Genomic DNA, 18,136 nt, shown 5'->3' with positions numbered 1-18,136 from the left:
AATTAAGCTATGTATGCAGGGTTATTATTTTCAGTTTGAATACTAGCCAGGAGTCTTTGATATATTTCTTTCTGGTTGTGAGAAAATTAGTTGACTTTAGCGTTAATTAGCCTTTTCATAAAATTATCCTTAATGGTGAAGAAAATTAAATAAAATGCAACTCATTGGTCAATTTTGGTATTTAATCATATTTCTGGCAAAAAGTAAGAGGGGCTGGTGAGGTAGCTTATGCCTATAATCCCAGTACTTTGGGAGGTCAAGGCAGGTGGATCACTTGCGGTCAAGAGTTCAAGACCAGCCTGGCCAACATGGTGAAACCCTGTCTCTACTAAAAACACACACACAAAAATTAGCTGGGCATGGTAGCACATGCCCCTAATCCCAGCTACTAGGGTGGCTGAGGCAGGAGAGTTGCTTGAACTCAGGAGGTAGAGGTTGCAGTAAGCCTAGATTGCACCACTGCACTCCAGCCTGGGAGACAGGGTGAGACCCTGCCTCAAAATAAATAAATAAGAGGAAGAAAACTGAATTGACTCACAATGGAAGAGTACCTGTAATCTTTTCTTATCCATGCAACCACAAAATAAGTGAGAGTTAAAGAAAAGAAAGCAGCAAGTAAAATCTCAGATTATCAAAGACAGTTAAGTATAAGGGAATGCAGTTTCAAACAGTCATTCTCAACTTAAGAATTTAAAGAACAGGCCGGGCGCGGTGGCTCAAGCCTGTAATCCCAGCACTTTGGGAGGCCGAGACAGGCGGATCACGAGGTCAGGAGATCGAGACCATCCTGGCTAACCCGGTGAAACCCCGTCTCTACTAAAAAATACAAAAAACTAGCTGGGCGAGGTGGTGGGCACCTGTAGTCCCAGCTACTCGGGAGCCTGAGGCAGGAGAATGGTGTAAACCCGGGAGGCGGAGCTTGCAGTGAGCGGAGATCCGGCCACTGCACTCCAGCCTGGGCGGCAGAGCAAGACTCCGTCTCAAAAAAAAAAAAAAAAGAATTTAAAGAACAGTGGAATATTTTTCAGCATTGAAAAGAAAGAAATGAACTATTAAGGTAGGAAAAGACATGGAGGAAACTTAAATATGTATTACTAAAGTAGAAGAGGTCAATCTTAAAAGCTACATACTGTGTGATTCCAACTATATGACGTTCTAGAAAAGGCAAAACTATGGAGACAGTAAAAGGATCACTGGTTGCCAGGAGTTAGGGGGAGGGAGGGATGAATAGATGGACCACAAAGGATTTTCAGGGCAGTGAAATACTCTGTATGATACTATAATGGTGGATACATGCCATTAACATTCATTGAAACCCACAGAATATACAACATCAAGAGTGAACCCTAATGTAAACTGTAAGATATGGGTGACAGTGATGTGTCAATGTAGATTCATCAACTGTAAAGTCCTCCCAAACAACAATAATGCTCACTGCCATTTCTTCTTTCAGAGGTACTAGAATATTTCCAAATTAATTCAAGATATCATATTATGTTAATGAGGCATTAACAATTAGGATTCACTTATTCATTGAATTCAATTCTCAACAAATATTTATTGAGTATTTACTATGTGCCAGGCATTATGCTGGGTGTTGTATATATAGTGGTAAGAGGAAAAAGAACAGCCCCTGCCCTCATGGAACTTTAATTGCTTCCATCGAGCTTAAATACTAGAAAAGAAGACAGACATTAATAACGTAATCACAAGAAAACGAAAAATTACAACAGTGGAAATTGCTGTCAAGAAAAGCTACCTGGTGTTGTGGATGTAACTAAGGGAATTAACCTGGTTAGAGAGGTCAGGGAAGGCTTTATTACTAAGGAAGGGATGATTTAACTGGGCATCTGAAGAAAAAGCAGTAGTTATTAGGTAGAATGTGGTGGAAGAGGGGACATGTAAAAGTAAGTATATTCTAGACGGAGAGAATATCATACACAAAGACCTACTGGTCAGATTAGGACAATGTAACAGAAACACAGAAAGCAAGAGGGAAAATGAGAGATGGGACTGGGGAATATGTGCAGGGGTAGACCATGTAAGCCCTTAAAAGTTTTATATTTATCCCAAAGGCAATGAAAAGTCCTTTACAATATAGTGAGCGTGGGGTAGAAGGATAGGTTGGGCTGGGCGCAGTGGTTCACGCTTGTAATCCCAGCACTTTGGGAGGCCGAGGAGGGCAGATCACCTAAGGTCAGGAGTTCAAGACCAACCTGGTCAACATAGCGAAACCCTGTCTCTACTAAAAATACAAAAATTAGCTGGATGTGGTGGCATGAACCTGTAGTCCCAGCTACTCAGGAGGCTGTGGCAGGAGAATTTTTGAACCTGGGAGGCAGAGGTTGTAGTGAGCCAAGATCACGCCACTGCACTCCAGCCTGGTAACAGATCAAGACTCCCTTTCAAAAAAAACCAAAAAACAAAAAAGGGTAGGGTGACTTGGTCAGATCAGAGTGAGACTCTGTTCCAAACACACAAAATAAAAGGGTAGGGTGACTTGATCAGATCAGAGCGAGACTCCGTTCCAAAAAAAAAGGGTAGGGTGACTTGATCAGATTTGCCCTTGGAGAATATCTGGTAGAAATGTGGAGAAAAGATTAAATGAGTATGATACTGAAGGTAGGAGTCAATTATAACTCATTTTGCAGTAGTCTCTGTGGGGGATAATGAGAACTTGGATAGGATGGTGGCAGTGGTAAAGGAGATAAATGAATAGATATGAGCAACATACGAAGTAAAGTAAGTAGAATTTAGTGATAGTTCAAGTTTAGTGGGAGTGGGGAGATTCAAGAATGTCTTTCATTTTTATCACCAGCCCCCTAAATTGCTCCTCCCTTTCATCATCTCCTTATCTCAGTAAATGGCTGAGCTTAACTGAGCTGAGTAAAGTATAAACTACGTATCTGCTTACGGTAAAAAGTTATGTGTCAGCATTAACTCTGCCATTTTCATCCAATCTGTCAACAAGATCTGCTGACTCTACCTGCAAAACCTATCCCAGATCCTCCAACTCCATCTTTTCATCTCCTCTACTTCCATGTTAGTGCAAGACACTGTAAACTCTCATCCGGACTTTGCAATAGTCTCCTGACTTGTCTCTCTGCTTTCACTCTTGCTCCATTAAAATTCAGGCTTCATAGAGACATATTTTAAAAATATCTTTAAAAGTGTAAATCAGAACTCTTGTACATTTATGGTGGGAGAGTATATACACTTTGGAAAAGTGTTTGGCAGTTTCTAATAAAGCGAATCATATGATCCAACAATTCTAGTTTTAGGTATTTACCTAAGAAAAGTGAAAGTACGTGTACAAAAGATTTATACAAGAATGTTTATGGCAGCCATTTTTCTAAGAGCTAAAAGCAAAATGACCCCAATGTCCATTAACAAAAGAATAGATAAACCAAGGTACATTCATAAGATGGAATATTACTCAATAAAACAATGAACTATGGATGGGTACATGCAATATAAATGAATCTAAAAAATATTATTATTTTGAGACAGAGTCTTGCTCTGTTGCCCAGGCTCGAGTGCAGTGGCACAATCTCGGCTCACTGCAACCTCTGCCATCTGGGTTTAAGTGATTCTAGTGCCTCAGCCTCCCAAGTAGTTGGGATTACAGGCATGCGCCACCATACCCGATTAATTTTTGTATTTTTAGTAGAGACCAGGTTTCACTGTTCACTGGTCTCCAGCTCCTGACCTCAAGAGATCTGCCCACCTCAGCCTCCCAAAATGCTGGGATTGCAGATGTGAGCCACTGTGCCCGGCCTCAAAAATATTATGAGTGAAAAAAACAGACATAAAAAGTCCATATGATCCAAGAACAGGCAAAATTAATCTGTGGTGATAGAAACCTGGATAATTCTTGTCTCTGAGGTAGGAGGTCAGGAGTCATGCCTGGAAAGGAGCATGAGGGAACTTTCTAGGGCAATGAAAATCTCTATATCTTGATAGAGTGGTGGTTACACAGGTGTATATTTGTTGAAACTGATAGCTGTACATTTCAAATCTATGCAGTTTCTTGTATGTAAACTACACCTCAATTTTAAACAGTTATTAAAAAGTAAATCAGCTATAGGATAATCTTTATTTACTTATTTATTTTTGAGACAGAGTCTCGCTGTATCACCCAGGCTGGAGTGCAGTGGTGCAATCTTGGTTCACTGCAATCTCTGCCTTCAGGGTTCAAGCAATTCTCATAGCTCAGCCTCCCGGGTAGCTGGGGTTACAGGCACGCACCACCACACCCGGCTAATTTTTGTGTTTTTAGTAGAGACAAAGTTTTGCCATGATGGCCAGGCTGGTCTCGAACTCTCAGCCTCAAGTGAGCCATCCGCCTTGGACTCCCAAAGTGCTGGGATTACAGGCATGAGTCACCGCACCTGGCCTAGAATAGTCTTTAAAATGGAGACAATATTACTTCTACTTCATGGGGTTAAGTCTGAATGAGATAACGTATGAAGCACTTATAACAGTGCCTATGTAGAAAGCAGTCAGTGTTGGCTATTACGATGACAGTGCTATTCCCCTTGTTTAGAAACTGCCAATGGCACAAATAAACTTCATATTCTAGCCTACAAATTCTTAACTGATCTGGCCCTTACATGTCTCTTCAGTCTCATGATTGTTTCCCTTTCTCACTGCAGATTATTCACATTGGCCTTCTTTCTGTGTGTTAAAGACCATTCCTTAGGGTCTTTGTATTTGCTCTGCTTTCAGTTTAGACAGTTCTTGCACAAAGTCTTCATATGTCTGGTTCCTTCTAACTCAGATCTTAGATTAAATACAACCTACCTTAGTACACACATATCCTGACTACTTTATTTATTCATTATCTGTCCCCTGCTAGTGGCATTGCAAATCTATGAAACAGAAACCTGTTTAACTTGTTCACAGTTGTATCCTCAATACCTGGAACAATGGCAAGCACCTAATAAATATTTGTTGCAAGAATGAATAATTGAATAATTTCTCGGTTTCTGACTTCTGAATGTAGATGGGTAGTGTGTATTCATTTGAAACAGGGAGCACTGGGAGACTGTGTGGGAAGATTATGTTACAATTTATATATTTTAAACATTAGACAATTCAAACACTGAATTTATGTATGTATGTATGTATGTATTTTTGAGACAGAGTTTCACTCTTTTCACCCCGGCTGGAGTGTAATGGCACGATCTCGGCTCACTGCAACCTCTGCCTCCTGGGTTCAAGCGATTCTCCTGTCTTTGCCTCCTGAGCAGCTGGGACTACAGGTGTGTGCCACTACATCTGACTAATTTTTTTATCGTTAATAGAGACAGGGCTTCACCATTTTGGCCAGGCTAGTCTCAAACTCCTGACCCCAGCTGATCCGCCCACCTTGGCCTCCCAAAGTGCTGGGATTACAGGCGTGAGCCACAGAACCCGGCCTGAAATGATTAAATAATTAGAAACACCAAGTTTTACAGTTGAAAGGAATTAAGGTGTCAAATGATCTTTTTTCTGTTTCTAGCAAAAGACTACTTTCAGACCATACCAGGGCATTTTGTCAGCTTTTTTCTTAAATATCTCCTAAAGAAAAAGTTTCTTTCCTTTTCTGTAATGTTTTCAATCTCTAAAATTGGGAGTCAATTTAAAAAAACATTTTCACCTTCCCTTACAATCAAACCCATGTCTTCTAGAAATTAAAGGCTCGGCGCAGTAGCTCACGCCTGTAATCCCAGCACTTTGGGAGGCTCAGGTGGGCGGATCATCTGAGGTCAGGAGTTCGAGACCAGCCTGGCCAACATGGTGAAACTCCGTGTCTACTAAAAATACAAAAATAGATGGGCATGGTGTAGTGAGCCTGTAATCCCAGCTACTCAGGAGGCTAAGACAGGAGAATCCCTTGAACCCAGGAGGTGGAGTTTGCAGTGAGCCAAGATTGTGACACTGCACTCCAGCCTGGGCGACAGAGCAAGACTCTGTCTCAAGAAAAGGAAAAAAAAAAAAAAAAAGAAAAGAAAAAGAAAGTAGATCTTGTTATCCTTTAAAATTTTAATGCATGAACATTCCTATTACCAGTAATTCTTTTTTCAGGCTACTTAAAAAATGTAAAACCTTCCATCCCCAACCAAAGGGTCTACAACCAAATCCCAAACTACACAATCAATACTGTCATAGTTATTTAAGTTTACTACCATTTGAAAAAGTCCTTTATTGAATTTTTAAAAGAAAAAAAGGTTAAAGAAATATTCGAATAAACCTTACCTTCGTTTGCAAATCAGGAACCACAAAGCTGATGCCAAAGCAAAGAAACCAATTCCCAAAGTAACAGCACCAGCAGCCAGAAAATAGGTGAAGTAATGAAAAAAACCTATACAAATAAATTACAAAAGATTATTTCACACGTGTGTTTTTATTCTCTAGGTAAAATTAAATGATATACTTCAAATGATATAGCATGTTGTAGTGTTAAGACATTAACTAGGAGATTGGGAGATGGGAATTCTAGTCCTGTGCAATTCTAATCAACTCCACGACCCTGGACTGGAGAATTACACAGGGCTTCCTGATGATTATGGCCCAGGGCACATTTCTTTGATGATGCCAGTATTGGAAACCTAGGTTTCATTTGTGTTTGTACAGCTGCCACCACGTTGTTATCTGTTTTTCTTCCTTCTCAGTCTAGCTTTTTTTTTTCTCCAGTATCATTACTGGCAGCCCTCCAACATAAGACTTTTTAAGATTTTCATTTTAAGATTTGTGTTATCAATCTCTATAAGGAGGCAGATAAGGGTAATAAAGTAACAAATATTAAGATCTTAGAAATCTTTACAAGTTTTGTCTAAAAGGTAAAATGAGGATGGGTGTGGCGGCTCATGCCTGTAATCCCAACACTTTGGGAGGCTGAGGTGGAAGGATCTTGAAGCCAGGAGTTGGATACAAGCCCGGCCACAGAGTGAAACACCATCTCTACAAAAAAATTAAAAAACAATTAACCAGGGGTCGGGCGCTGTGGTTCAAGTCTGTAATCCCAGCACTTTAGGAGGCTGAGACCAGCGGAGCACCTGAGGTCAGGAGTTTGAGACCAGCCTGGCCAACATGGTGAAACTCCGTCTCTACTAAAAATACAGAAATTAGCCAGGCATGGTGGTACATGCCTATAGTCCCAGCTACTCAGTAGGCTGAGGCAGGAGAATCACTGGAACCCAGGAGGTGGAAGTTTTAGTAATCCGAGACAGTACCACTGCACTCAAGCATGGGCGACACTGCGAGACTCCATCTCAAAAAAAAAAAAAAAAAAAAAAAGAAAAGAAAAAAAAAATAGCCAGGTGTGATGGCACTCGCCTGTTAGTTCCAGCTACTTGGGAGGCTGAGGCGGGAGGATTGCTTGAGCCCAGGAATTTGAGGTTACAGTGAACTAAAATTGCCCCACAGTACTCTAGCCTGGGCAACAAAGCAAAACTTGTCTCTCAAAAAAAAAAAAAGCTAAATGAAAGTAATATAAAGTAAAAGTATATCGCCAATTTTATAATTGGAAAAGCCTATAGGAATTATATGGTATTACCCTTCATTTTACAGATGGTATAACTGAGGTCCATGAAAGAAAAGTAATAAATTAAGATTATGCAGCAAATTAAAGCCAGACTTCTGTTTGTTTGTTTTTTTCCTATTATCTTATCCCTGCTACAAATTATCATAATTCTGGTATGTATTAAAAATAATTAGGAATGAAGAAGGCATGGAGTAATTATAGGTTGGTCAAGTCTTCATTAAGATTCTGAAATCTGCATAAAGTAAACCGTAGAAAGCTTTCAAAAAGCGAAAGACGGAAAGAAAGATTTCTGTTTTTGTTTTTGTTTTTTTGTTTTGAGCAAGACACTCTGTCACCCAGGCTGGAGTACAGTGGTAAGATCTCAGCTCACTGCAACCTCCGACTCCCGGGTTCAAGCGGTTCTCCTGCCTCACCCTCCCAAGTAGCTGGGACTACAGGTGCACACCACCATGCCTGGCTAATTTTTGTATTTTTAGTAGACATGGGGTTTTACTGTGTTGGCCAGGCTGGTCTCTAACTCCTGACCTCAAGTGATTCACCCGCCTTGGCCTCGCACAGTGCTGGGATTACAGGAGTAAGCCATCGCGCCCAGCTGAGAAAGAAAACTTTCTTAGGAGGCTTTATAGAACTTGAACCTTAAGACAACTGAGGAGTATATTATTTTGGGAAAAGACTGAGTATAAAACTAATTGAAGATCTTTATGTGAATATATTATCAAGTTCCACTAAGAATATGACATGATAAAGTCTTTTGTCGTTTCTATGTTTTTCTTGTTTCCTAAGTAATTTCCAACTTCAAGATAGTGCCTGTCAAATCTTGGTTTTCTTTGAGATTAGAAATGTCTACATTCAGGAATTAATTAGTGGTACAAAAAGGTTATATAAGATTATTTCTGAAAGTGATACTTTTAATACAAAAACTCCAAACGCCCCAAATTGGGAAATCAATTAAATAAGTTATAACGATGCTATATATGAAAAATATATCTAACATTTACACTGCAAATACTATATGCCAGGCACTATTCAAAGTGCTTTATAAACATTAACTTATTTACTTCTCCAAATTCTATAAGTTAAATACTATGATTTCTGCACTTTACATATGAGAAAACAGATGAGGCAAATTGAGGCTAAATAACTTTCCCAAAAGAATAGAACTGGTAAGTGGGGGAATAGTAGTAATTTAAATGTTGCTAAGGTACTTTATCATCTAGATTGGGTAAGGAATACAGGCAGTGAATATCTTTAGATTGTTTTTTAGAAAAACAGTTAAGTATAGATGTTAAAAATTTAAGGGTAACCAAAGCAATCTACAGATTCAATACAATCCATATCAAAATAACAATGAAATTCTTCACAGAAATAGGAAAAAATTATACAATGTGTATGAAACCACAAAACACCCTGAATAGCTAAAGCAATCCTGAGGAAAAAAAAAAAAAAAAGTTGGAGGTATCACACTATCTGACTTCAAAATATACTGCAATGCTATAATAACCAAAACAGCATAGCATTGGCATAAAAAACAGAAACATAGACCAATGGAACAGGATAGAGAACCCAGAAATAAATCTACATGTCTACAGCCAACTGATTTTTGCCAAAGTGCCAGGAACACTCACTGGGGAAAGAACAACCTCTTGCAGGGAAAACTGGCTCTCCATCTGCAGAAGACCCTTATCTCTCACCATATACAAAAATCAACTCAAAACGGATTAAAGACTTAAATGTAAGAGCCCAAACTATAAAACAACTAGAAAAAAAAAATAGGGGAAATGCTTCAGGACAATGGTTTGAGAAAAGGTTTTATGAATAAGACCTCCAAAGCACAAGTAACAAAAGCAAAAATAGATAAATGAGATTATATCAAACTAAAAAGCTTCTGCACAGCAAAGGAAACAATCAACAAAGCAAAGAGACAACCGGTAGAATGGCAGAAAATATTTGCAAACTATTAGTCTGACAAGGGATTAATATTTAAAATATACAAGGAACTCAACTCAGTATCAAAGAAATATAATCTGATTAAAAATGGGAAGATGATCTGAATAGACATTTCTCAAAAGATACACAAATGACCAACAGGTAGGTATATGAAAAAATGTTCAGCATCACTGTCGTCAGGGAAATGCAAATCAAAACCACAATGAGATATTATCTTACCCTAGTTACAATAGCTATTATCAAAAAGACAAAAAATAACAAATGCTGGCAAGGATGTAGAGAAAGGGGAACCCTTATAGACTGTTGGTGAGAATGCAAAATACTATAGCCATTATGGAAAACAATATGGAGTTTTCTCAAAAACCTAAAAATAAAACTACCATATGATTCAGCAATTCCACTTCTGCATATATATTCAAAGGAAAGGAAAGGAAATCAGTATACCAAAGTGACATCTGTACCCCTGTATTTGTTGCAGCATTATTCACAATAGCCAAGATATGGAATCAACCTAGGGTGTCCATCAATAAATGAATGAAGAAAATGTGGTATATATACACAATGGAATATTATTCAGTCCTAAAAACAAATAAAACATTTGCAGCAACATGGATGGGACTGGAAGTCATAAGTGAAATAAGCCAGGAACAGAAAGACAAAAATTGTACATTCTCATTCAAATGTAGGAGCTTAAAAAGGGGATCTCATGAAGAAGAGAGTAAAATGGTGGTTACCAGAGACTGGGAAGGGAGTGGTGGAGGGGAGGATGATGAGAAGTTGGTTAATGGGTACAAACACACAGTTAGAAGGAATATGTTCTCTAATGTTTAATGGCAGAGTAGGGTGACAACAGTTAACAGTAATGTATTATATATTTCAAAATAGCTAGAAGAAAAGAATGGTAATATTCTAAATACAAAGATAAATGTGTGAGGTGAGGGATAGCCCAATAACCCTGATTTGAGTATTACACATTGTACACATGTATCAAAATATCACACTGTACCCCATAAATGTGCATAATTATGTCAATTAAAAAAAACCAAAACAACCAAAATTTTAAGAGTATCATAAAAGAGAATCTAAATGGCCGATAAACATGTAAAAATGTTATTAATCATTAAGTAAGTGAAAATTAAACCACAATGAGATACTATGACCACTATATACAGTGCCTAAAATGAAAAAGAGAATATGAAGTGCTGGCAAGGAGGCAGAGTAGCCTGAACTCTCATTCACTGGTGGTGAGAATGTAATTTGGTAAAATACTTTAAAAAATGGTTTATGCCTATTATGAAAGCTGAACACATGCATACTTATGATCCAGCAATTCAACTCTTAGACAAATACCCAACTGAGGAGCATACATGTGTTCCCAAAAACACGTACTAAAATATTTGTAGGAGCACTACTTGACATAGCCCACAAATTGGAAACTGTCCAAATGCCAATCAATAGTTGAATGGATAAATTTAAAAGTTGAATTAATTAAAGAAAACAAAATATTTACTGCAATGAGAAAGAATAAACTACAACTATGCACAACAAAACGGATAAATTTTATAAACGTAATGTGGAGCAAAAGAAGGCAGACATAAAGTTCAAACACCGCCATCAGGGGGAATTCTGGGATGTTGGTAATGTTCTGTTTCTTGATCTGGGTGTTGCTTCTATAGGTCTGTTGACTGAAACTTCATCAAACTTACCACTTATGACTTATCAAAAACTAGATCTATATGTGTCAGTATGAATAAAACTGAAAAAATAATATAAAAAGGCAAGTTCTATAAATGTATATTCAATGATTCCAACTATGTACTGATTTCATTTATGCACATTTAAAGAAAACACAGAATAATAGTATTTTTAACAATTAAATATTTAAAAAGTATTAAAGTACACCAACTTTTAATATTAGTTGTCTTTCGGTGGGAAAAGCGATGGATGGCACTGTGAATAGAACACAAACTTAGACTTTATCTATAACATTTCATTGCTTTTTCTTTTTTTAAACACTTTTTTAGACTAGCCAAGTGCAGTAGTGATAAGAGAAGAAAGAACTGAACAAGGAGTTTGATCTGCAACTGACTGTGCACAATCAATTAAGACTCACTACCTTCGCAGCAGCCTTTATGGAGTGGTGGGTAAGTTGGGGGGGTCTCCCTATATTGCCCAGGCTGGTCTTGAACTCCTGGTCTCAAGTGATTCTCCCATCTCAGCTTCCTGAGTAGCTGAGATTACAGGCATGAACCACCATGCCTGATATTTGATTTTTCTAAAAAAATTACAGATCTGGGCAAGACACGGTGGCTCATTTTGGGAGGCTGAGGTGGGCGGACCATGAGGTCAGGAGATCGAAACCATCCTGGCCGACACGGTGAAACCCCATCTGTACTAAAAATACAAAAAATTAGCTGAGCGTGGTGGCATGTGCCTGTAATCCCAGCTACTCGGGAGGCTGAGGCAGGGGAATCGCTTGAACCAGGGAGTTGGAGGTTGCAGTGAGCCGAGATTGCACCATTGCACTACAGCCTGGCAACAGAGCAAGACTCTGTCTAAAAAAAAAAAAAAAAAATTACAGATCTGAAGCTTACATGAGCAAAAAAATGTTCATTTATGAGGAGATTACATGGGTGTTTACTAATCTTCTTCCTTTTCATTTTTCTGCTTTTCTCCAATATGTATTGGAGACAAGGCCTGACTTTGTTGCCCAGGCTGGAATGCAGTGGCACAATCATTGCTCACTATAGCCTTGAACTCCTGGGGCTCAAGTGATCCTCTGATCCTCCTGCCTTGGCCTCCCAAGTAACTAGGACTACATGCACATGCCAGCATTCCTGGCTAATCTTTTTAATTTTTTTTAGAGACAGAGTCTCACTTTTTTTGCCAAGGCAGGTTTCCTTTTCTCAAATATTTAAAAACTATAGACATAATATAATCTCAATTTTGTTAAAAAAAAAAAAAAGAGAGAGAGAGGGAAAGAGAGATGAAAAATTATTTGTATAAAGAAAATAATCAACATTGATTATTCCTGGGGTAAGGGCTTATAGGTACAATTTTCACTCTAGACCTTTCTGTATATCAAATTTTCTACCACGAATATCTTAGAAAAATCAGAAAAAAATTTTTTAGACTTCATATATAATTCCTGACTCATCTATTCAGACATTACAAGTCTCCTTGTAGAACCTATATTTTTATTGCTGTGTTTATAGCCCACTTAACTTTCAGCTCTGAGAATCTCTGCCCTCCTACCTTTCCTCTCCTTAAAAATTCTCTATTAGGACAGAAAATAGGTGTGATTAGTACACCATTCCAGCCCCTGGTTTAAATCAATCATTTACCTCTCAGGGGAATTTCAATGAGATATAAAGAACATGAAAGTTTGTAAAACATTTTACTATGGGAAGGAAAAATTACATATTTGCTAATATCTTCAACAAGTCTTGCTTTCTGTTTAAATCAATTTGTAAAATGAGAAGGCTTGACTGTGCGATCACTAAGTTCTGCTCCTACTCTGAAGGTTTAGTCAATATATATCATAAAGTCATATTATATACAAAGATAGTATTTTTACTTTTTTTGACTCCACTCTTAAGTATCCTATCTAAAGTCATTCCCCACTTTCAATAGTTACTCTATTATATCACTCTATTTCTTTGTCTTTAATAATAATCATTAATAATATTCTTTATTTATTGGTTTATTGTCTACTGTTTGTCTTCTCAGAGCCAATAGAACATAAGTCTTTCCCACTATAGTATTCTCAGAGTTTAGAATAATGACTGGCTACTCAATAAATGATTAAATATTCAATGGATAAATGATAGATGCTAGTATTAAAAAATGGATAATATAAGGTTCTTCCCCTCAAGAAGTATGCTGCTTAGTAGGAAGGACATACATGTTTTTTAAGTTCAATTTAAAAGTATTATGGGTGTTATAATGGAAGAATAATACAAAATAAAGACATAGGAAGATCTACAGAAAGATAGGAGAAAGTTGTTTTTTTTCTTTCAAGGCTGCATAGTTAAACATTGCCTGATAATTTTCTATTGCCAAATACTAGTCAAGAACTGGTGATTCAAAGATAAGTAACAGGTGGGGCATGGTGGCTCACACCAGTAATCCCAGCACTTTGGGAGGCTGAGTCAGGCAGATCATCTGAGATGAGGAGTTCGAGACCAGCCTGGCCAACATGGTGAAACCCCATCTCTACTAAAAACAAAACAAAACAAAAAATTAGCCAGACGTTGTTGTGCACATCTGTAATCCCAGCTACTTGGGAGGCTGAGACAGGAGAATAGCTTGAACCCGAGAGGCGGAGATTGCAGTGAGCCGAGATTGCAGTGCTGCACTCCAGCCTGGGTGACAGAACAAGACTCCATTGGAGAAAAAGAAGAAGGAGAAGGAGAAGGAGGGGGAGGGGGGAGAGGGGGAGGAGGAGGGGGCTGGGGGGGGAGGGGAAGGGGAAGGGGAAGGGGAGTAACACATGATTATGGAGCATACACTCTAGAAGGGGACAAGTAATTTAAACGTATCTGTTCCTTAAAATGTCCTGAGTGCTATGAGAATAACCTGTTTACAGTGCTGTAACAACAGAGGCAGTTTGACCCAATGCAAAAACAGTTTTCTAGAAATGATACTTGAGCCGAATCTTAAGATTTAGACTGTAAGAAATAGCCTAGTCAAAGGGATTAAGTCTTAAACCTGATTATGACTTTTCCATATGAAAATAAATAAAACTCTGTCACTACAGCACCCTCCAGCTTACAATGGCCCTTTTCTTATCATTTATAGCCAAACTTATTAAAATAAAAATTTCTACTTCCATACAAGTTCTATTTCCACAGTGATGAAGAACTTCATTAACACAAAATCCAAAGGTCACTATTGACTTTTCTCCCTCTCTTGCCTTAATGTCTATAACTTAAATTCACTTGGTTTTCCTCCCAATTCTATGTCTATAATTGCATTTGTAGGTCCTTCTTCCTCAGCCCATCTATATTCACATATTTATATAATTATGTGTTATATATTTATATGTTATAGGCCTATATATTAAATCAGAAGTACCTAGTATTTGTACCAGGAGTATTTTCAGATTATTTTTGGCAATGTTTCCAGAACTGTAAGTCCTGCTTTTATTTTTGAGTATTCACAAACTACCTGTTTATTTTGCTCTTCTTGAGTTTTGCCAGATTTCATTCTTAGGTTTATGCTATATATAAGTGGTTTAGCCCAATCAACAAATACCTGTTGAACAGCAAATATATGTGAAACATTGCATGAGGGACCAACGGGGGATAAAAAGCTGTTTAAAATAAGAATAATCCTCACTCTGAGATTTAAAAATCTATAATGAAATATATGCTGGGCTGATACGCAGCCAGTATGTAAAGTGGACCATACTGATTGTTTATAATTGGTGTCTGCTTTGATCTGATATAAGCCTAACTGAGGCCGGGCGGGGTGGCTCACGCCTGTAATCCCAGCACTTTGGGAGGCCGAGACGGGCGGATCACGAGGTCAGGAGATCAAGACCATCCTGGCTAACACGGTGAAACCCTGTCTCTACTAAAAATACAAAAAATTAGCCGGGTGCGGTGGCGGGTGCCTGTAGTCCCAGCTATACGGGAGGCTGAGGCAGGAGAATGGCGTGAACCCGGGAGGCGGAGCTTGCAGTGAGCTGAGATTGTGCCACTGCACTCCAGCCTGGGTGACAGAGCGAGACTCCGTCTCAAAAAAAAAAAAAAAAAAAAAAAAAGCCTAACTGGTTCCTGAACTTTGAAAAGCTACTCATGATATTGGGTGGATCTTAATGCTCTCACTTGACAAACGAGAATCGGCCGGGCACGGTGGCTCAAGTCTGTAATCCCAGCACTTTGGGAGGCCGAGACGGGCGGATCACAAAGTTAGGAGATCGAGACCATCCTGGCTAACACGGTGAAACCTCGTCTCTACTAAAAAAACATACAAAAAACTAGCCGGGTGAGGTGGCGGGTGCCTGTAGTCCCGGCTACTAGGGAGGCTGAGGCAGGAGAATGGCCGTAAACCTGGGAGGCGGAGCTTGCAGTGAGCTGGGATCCGGCCACTGCACTCCAGCCTGGGCGACAGAGCGAGACTCCGTCTCAAAAAAAAAGAAAAAAAGAAAAATGAGAATCATACTATCTCACAGAACTACAGGAAGGAATAAATAAGATAACGTTATAAGAAATTAACAACATAATGGCTGGGCAGAGTGGCTCATGCCTGTAATCCCAGCAGTTTGGGAGGCCAAGGCAGGCAGATCACCTGAGGTCAGGAATTCAAGACCAGCATGGCCAATATGGTGAAATCCCATCTCTACTAAAAATACACAAGATTAGCCAGGTGTGATGGTGCGCACCTGTGATCCCAGTTATCAGAGCAGCTGAGGCAGGAGAGTTGTTTGAACCCAGGAGGCAGAGGTTGCAGTGAGCAGAGATTGCACCACTGCATTGCAGCCTGAGTGACTGAGAGAGACTCAGTCAAAAAAAAAAAAAGGGAAAGACATCTGAAACTTAACATGCATATAATATCAGGCCATAAAGCAAGACTCAACAAGTTTTTGTTTGTTTCGTGGTTTTTGTGTTTTTTTTTTTTTCTTTTGAGACAAGATCTCACTCTGTTGCCCAGGCTGGAGTGCGGTGGCATGATCGTAGCTCATTATAGTCTTGAAGTCCTGGGCTCAACTCATCCTCCCACCTCAGCCTCCTAAGTATCTAGGACTACACATGTGTGCCACCATCCCTGGCTAATTTTTAATTTTTCTGTCGAGAGGGAGTCTCCCTATGTTGCCCAGGTTCGTCTTGAGCTCCTGGCCTCAAGGGATCCTCCCACCTCGGCCTCTCAAAGTGCTGGAATTCCAAGTGTGAGCCACTGTACCTGGTTAAGACTCAACAAGTTTTATAATATCATTATTATATATACCATGTTCTCTGACAATAATGCAATTAATCTCTACATTAATAACCTAAAATATACCCTAAGAAAAGCTCCCGTGCTTGGGGAAGTTTAAAATCACATTGTAAATAACTCATTGATTAAAGAAGAAATCAGTAGAACCTAGAAAATACACAGGACTAGACAATAATGAAAATACTATGCATAAATACTCATAGGAACACAGCTGGAGCCAAATTTAAGGAAAATATATGGCCCTAAATGCTTATATTAGAAAAGAAGTTTGAAAACTAATGAGCTTAGCATACAAATTACAAATTGAAAAAGATCAGCAAAATAAACCCAAAGAAAGTAGAGGAAGAAAATAATAAAGAACAGAAATTAATGAAATAAAATTTATGATTCTTGGTAAAGAGACTAATAAAATGGACAAATCTCTAGTAAAATTAAAAAATAAAAAAATAGAAGGTCTAAATAAATAATATTAAAAATGAAGAAAGAACATAATTACAGATAGAGCAGAGGTTAAAATACTTTCAATGAATTTATGCTAATATATTTGAAAACTTATACAAAATAATGTATACCTAAAAAGTAACAAAAAGTGACTCAAGAAGTAATAGAAAACATATATGAACGGTATCCATTAAACTGAATCAGTAGTTACAAAATTTCCCCCAAAGAAAATAGAAAGCCCCAATAACTTTACAATTTCTACTGTATACCCATGATTCAAGTATTTCTTATCTTATACAAGCTCTTCCAGAGAATAGAAAGAGATTTCTGGTTGTTCGTCTAAATATATTTTCCTCTTCTTCCCAGGCAAAAAGTCAGACTACATGATCCAGCTTCTCATACCTTTAGGTGAAGCCATATGACTGAGTTCTAACCAATAGAATTTGAGTGGAAGTGATGTCATAAAAACATTCCACGCAGTTTTCTTCATGATCTTTCTCCCTTTGGGCTGACGGGGGTGGAGATGATCCCCAGGGAAACCTTGGAAGCCACATATTGATGTTACCACCGTCAGTCAACTGGATCTAATGGACATTTATAGAACATTCAACCCAACAAGCGCAGAATGCATATTCTTTTCAAGTGCACATGATACATTATCTAAGACAGAGAAATCGTTGAAAACTGTCATAACTTCTAAATAACACATTTCTAAATAATCATTACTCTAAAGAGGAAGTCTCAAAGGAAAATAAAAAAATATTTTCAACAAATAAAATGAAAACACAGTAAATCAGGATTTACAGCATGCCACTAAAGCAGTACTTATGGGGTATAATCTACCATTTTTTTTTTTTTAAAAAGGGCAATCTTTTAGCTTTCTGAAATTATGGGTCCATTACTATACTATATATTTAATCACAAACTTATTTGACTTTTTATTCTTGAAGAACTACAAATGTATATTCCATAATCGAATCGCTTATGTGAGTAGTCAGGTAGGCTATGGAACATTTTTTGTTAATTTTGCTTTGCTTTTTTTTTTTTGAGACGAAGTCTTGCTCTTGTCGTCAAGGATGGAGTGCAGTGGCACAATCTTGGCTCACTGCAATCTCTGCCTCCTGGGTTCAAGTGATTCTCCTGCCTCAGCCTCCCAAGTAGCTGGGATTACAGGCACCCACCACCATACCCAGCTATTTTTTGTATTTTTGGTAGAGACGGGGTTTCACCATGTTGGCCAGGCTGGTCTCAAACTCCTTACCTCAGGTGATCTGCCCGCCT

The 18,136-nt window shown here is 38.4% G+C and overlaps 1 protein-coding gene across 1 annotated transcript in view; it reads right to left on the bottom strand.

Moving 5' to 3' along the window:
* Window positions 1-17,273, bottom strand: part of C12H1orf185 (chromosome 12 C1orf185 homolog) — a 48,692-nt gene extending 31,419 nt beyond the window's left edge. The window contains exons 1-2 of the mRNA XM_010370395.2: window positions 17,258-17,273; window positions 6,241-6,346 (exon numbers count right to left, since the gene is read on the bottom strand). Of these exons, the coding sequence (XP_010368697.1) occupies window positions 6,241-6,346; window positions 17,258-17,273 (122 nt within the window). The remainder of the gene's footprint in view (window positions 1-6,240; window positions 6,347-17,257) is intronic.
* Window positions 17,274-18,136: the final 863 nt, after the last annotated feature.

Source organism: Rhinopithecus roxellana, chromosome 12, assembly GCF_007565055.1.
Source record: "Rhinopithecus roxellana isolate Shanxi Qingling chromosome 12, ASM756505v1, whole genome shotgun sequence".
NCBI lineage: Eukaryota > Metazoa > Chordata > Mammalia > Primates > Cercopithecidae > Rhinopithecus > Rhinopithecus roxellana.
Note: the sequence above shows the minus strand (reverse complement) of the source record. Positions and strands in the feature narration are given on the sequence as shown.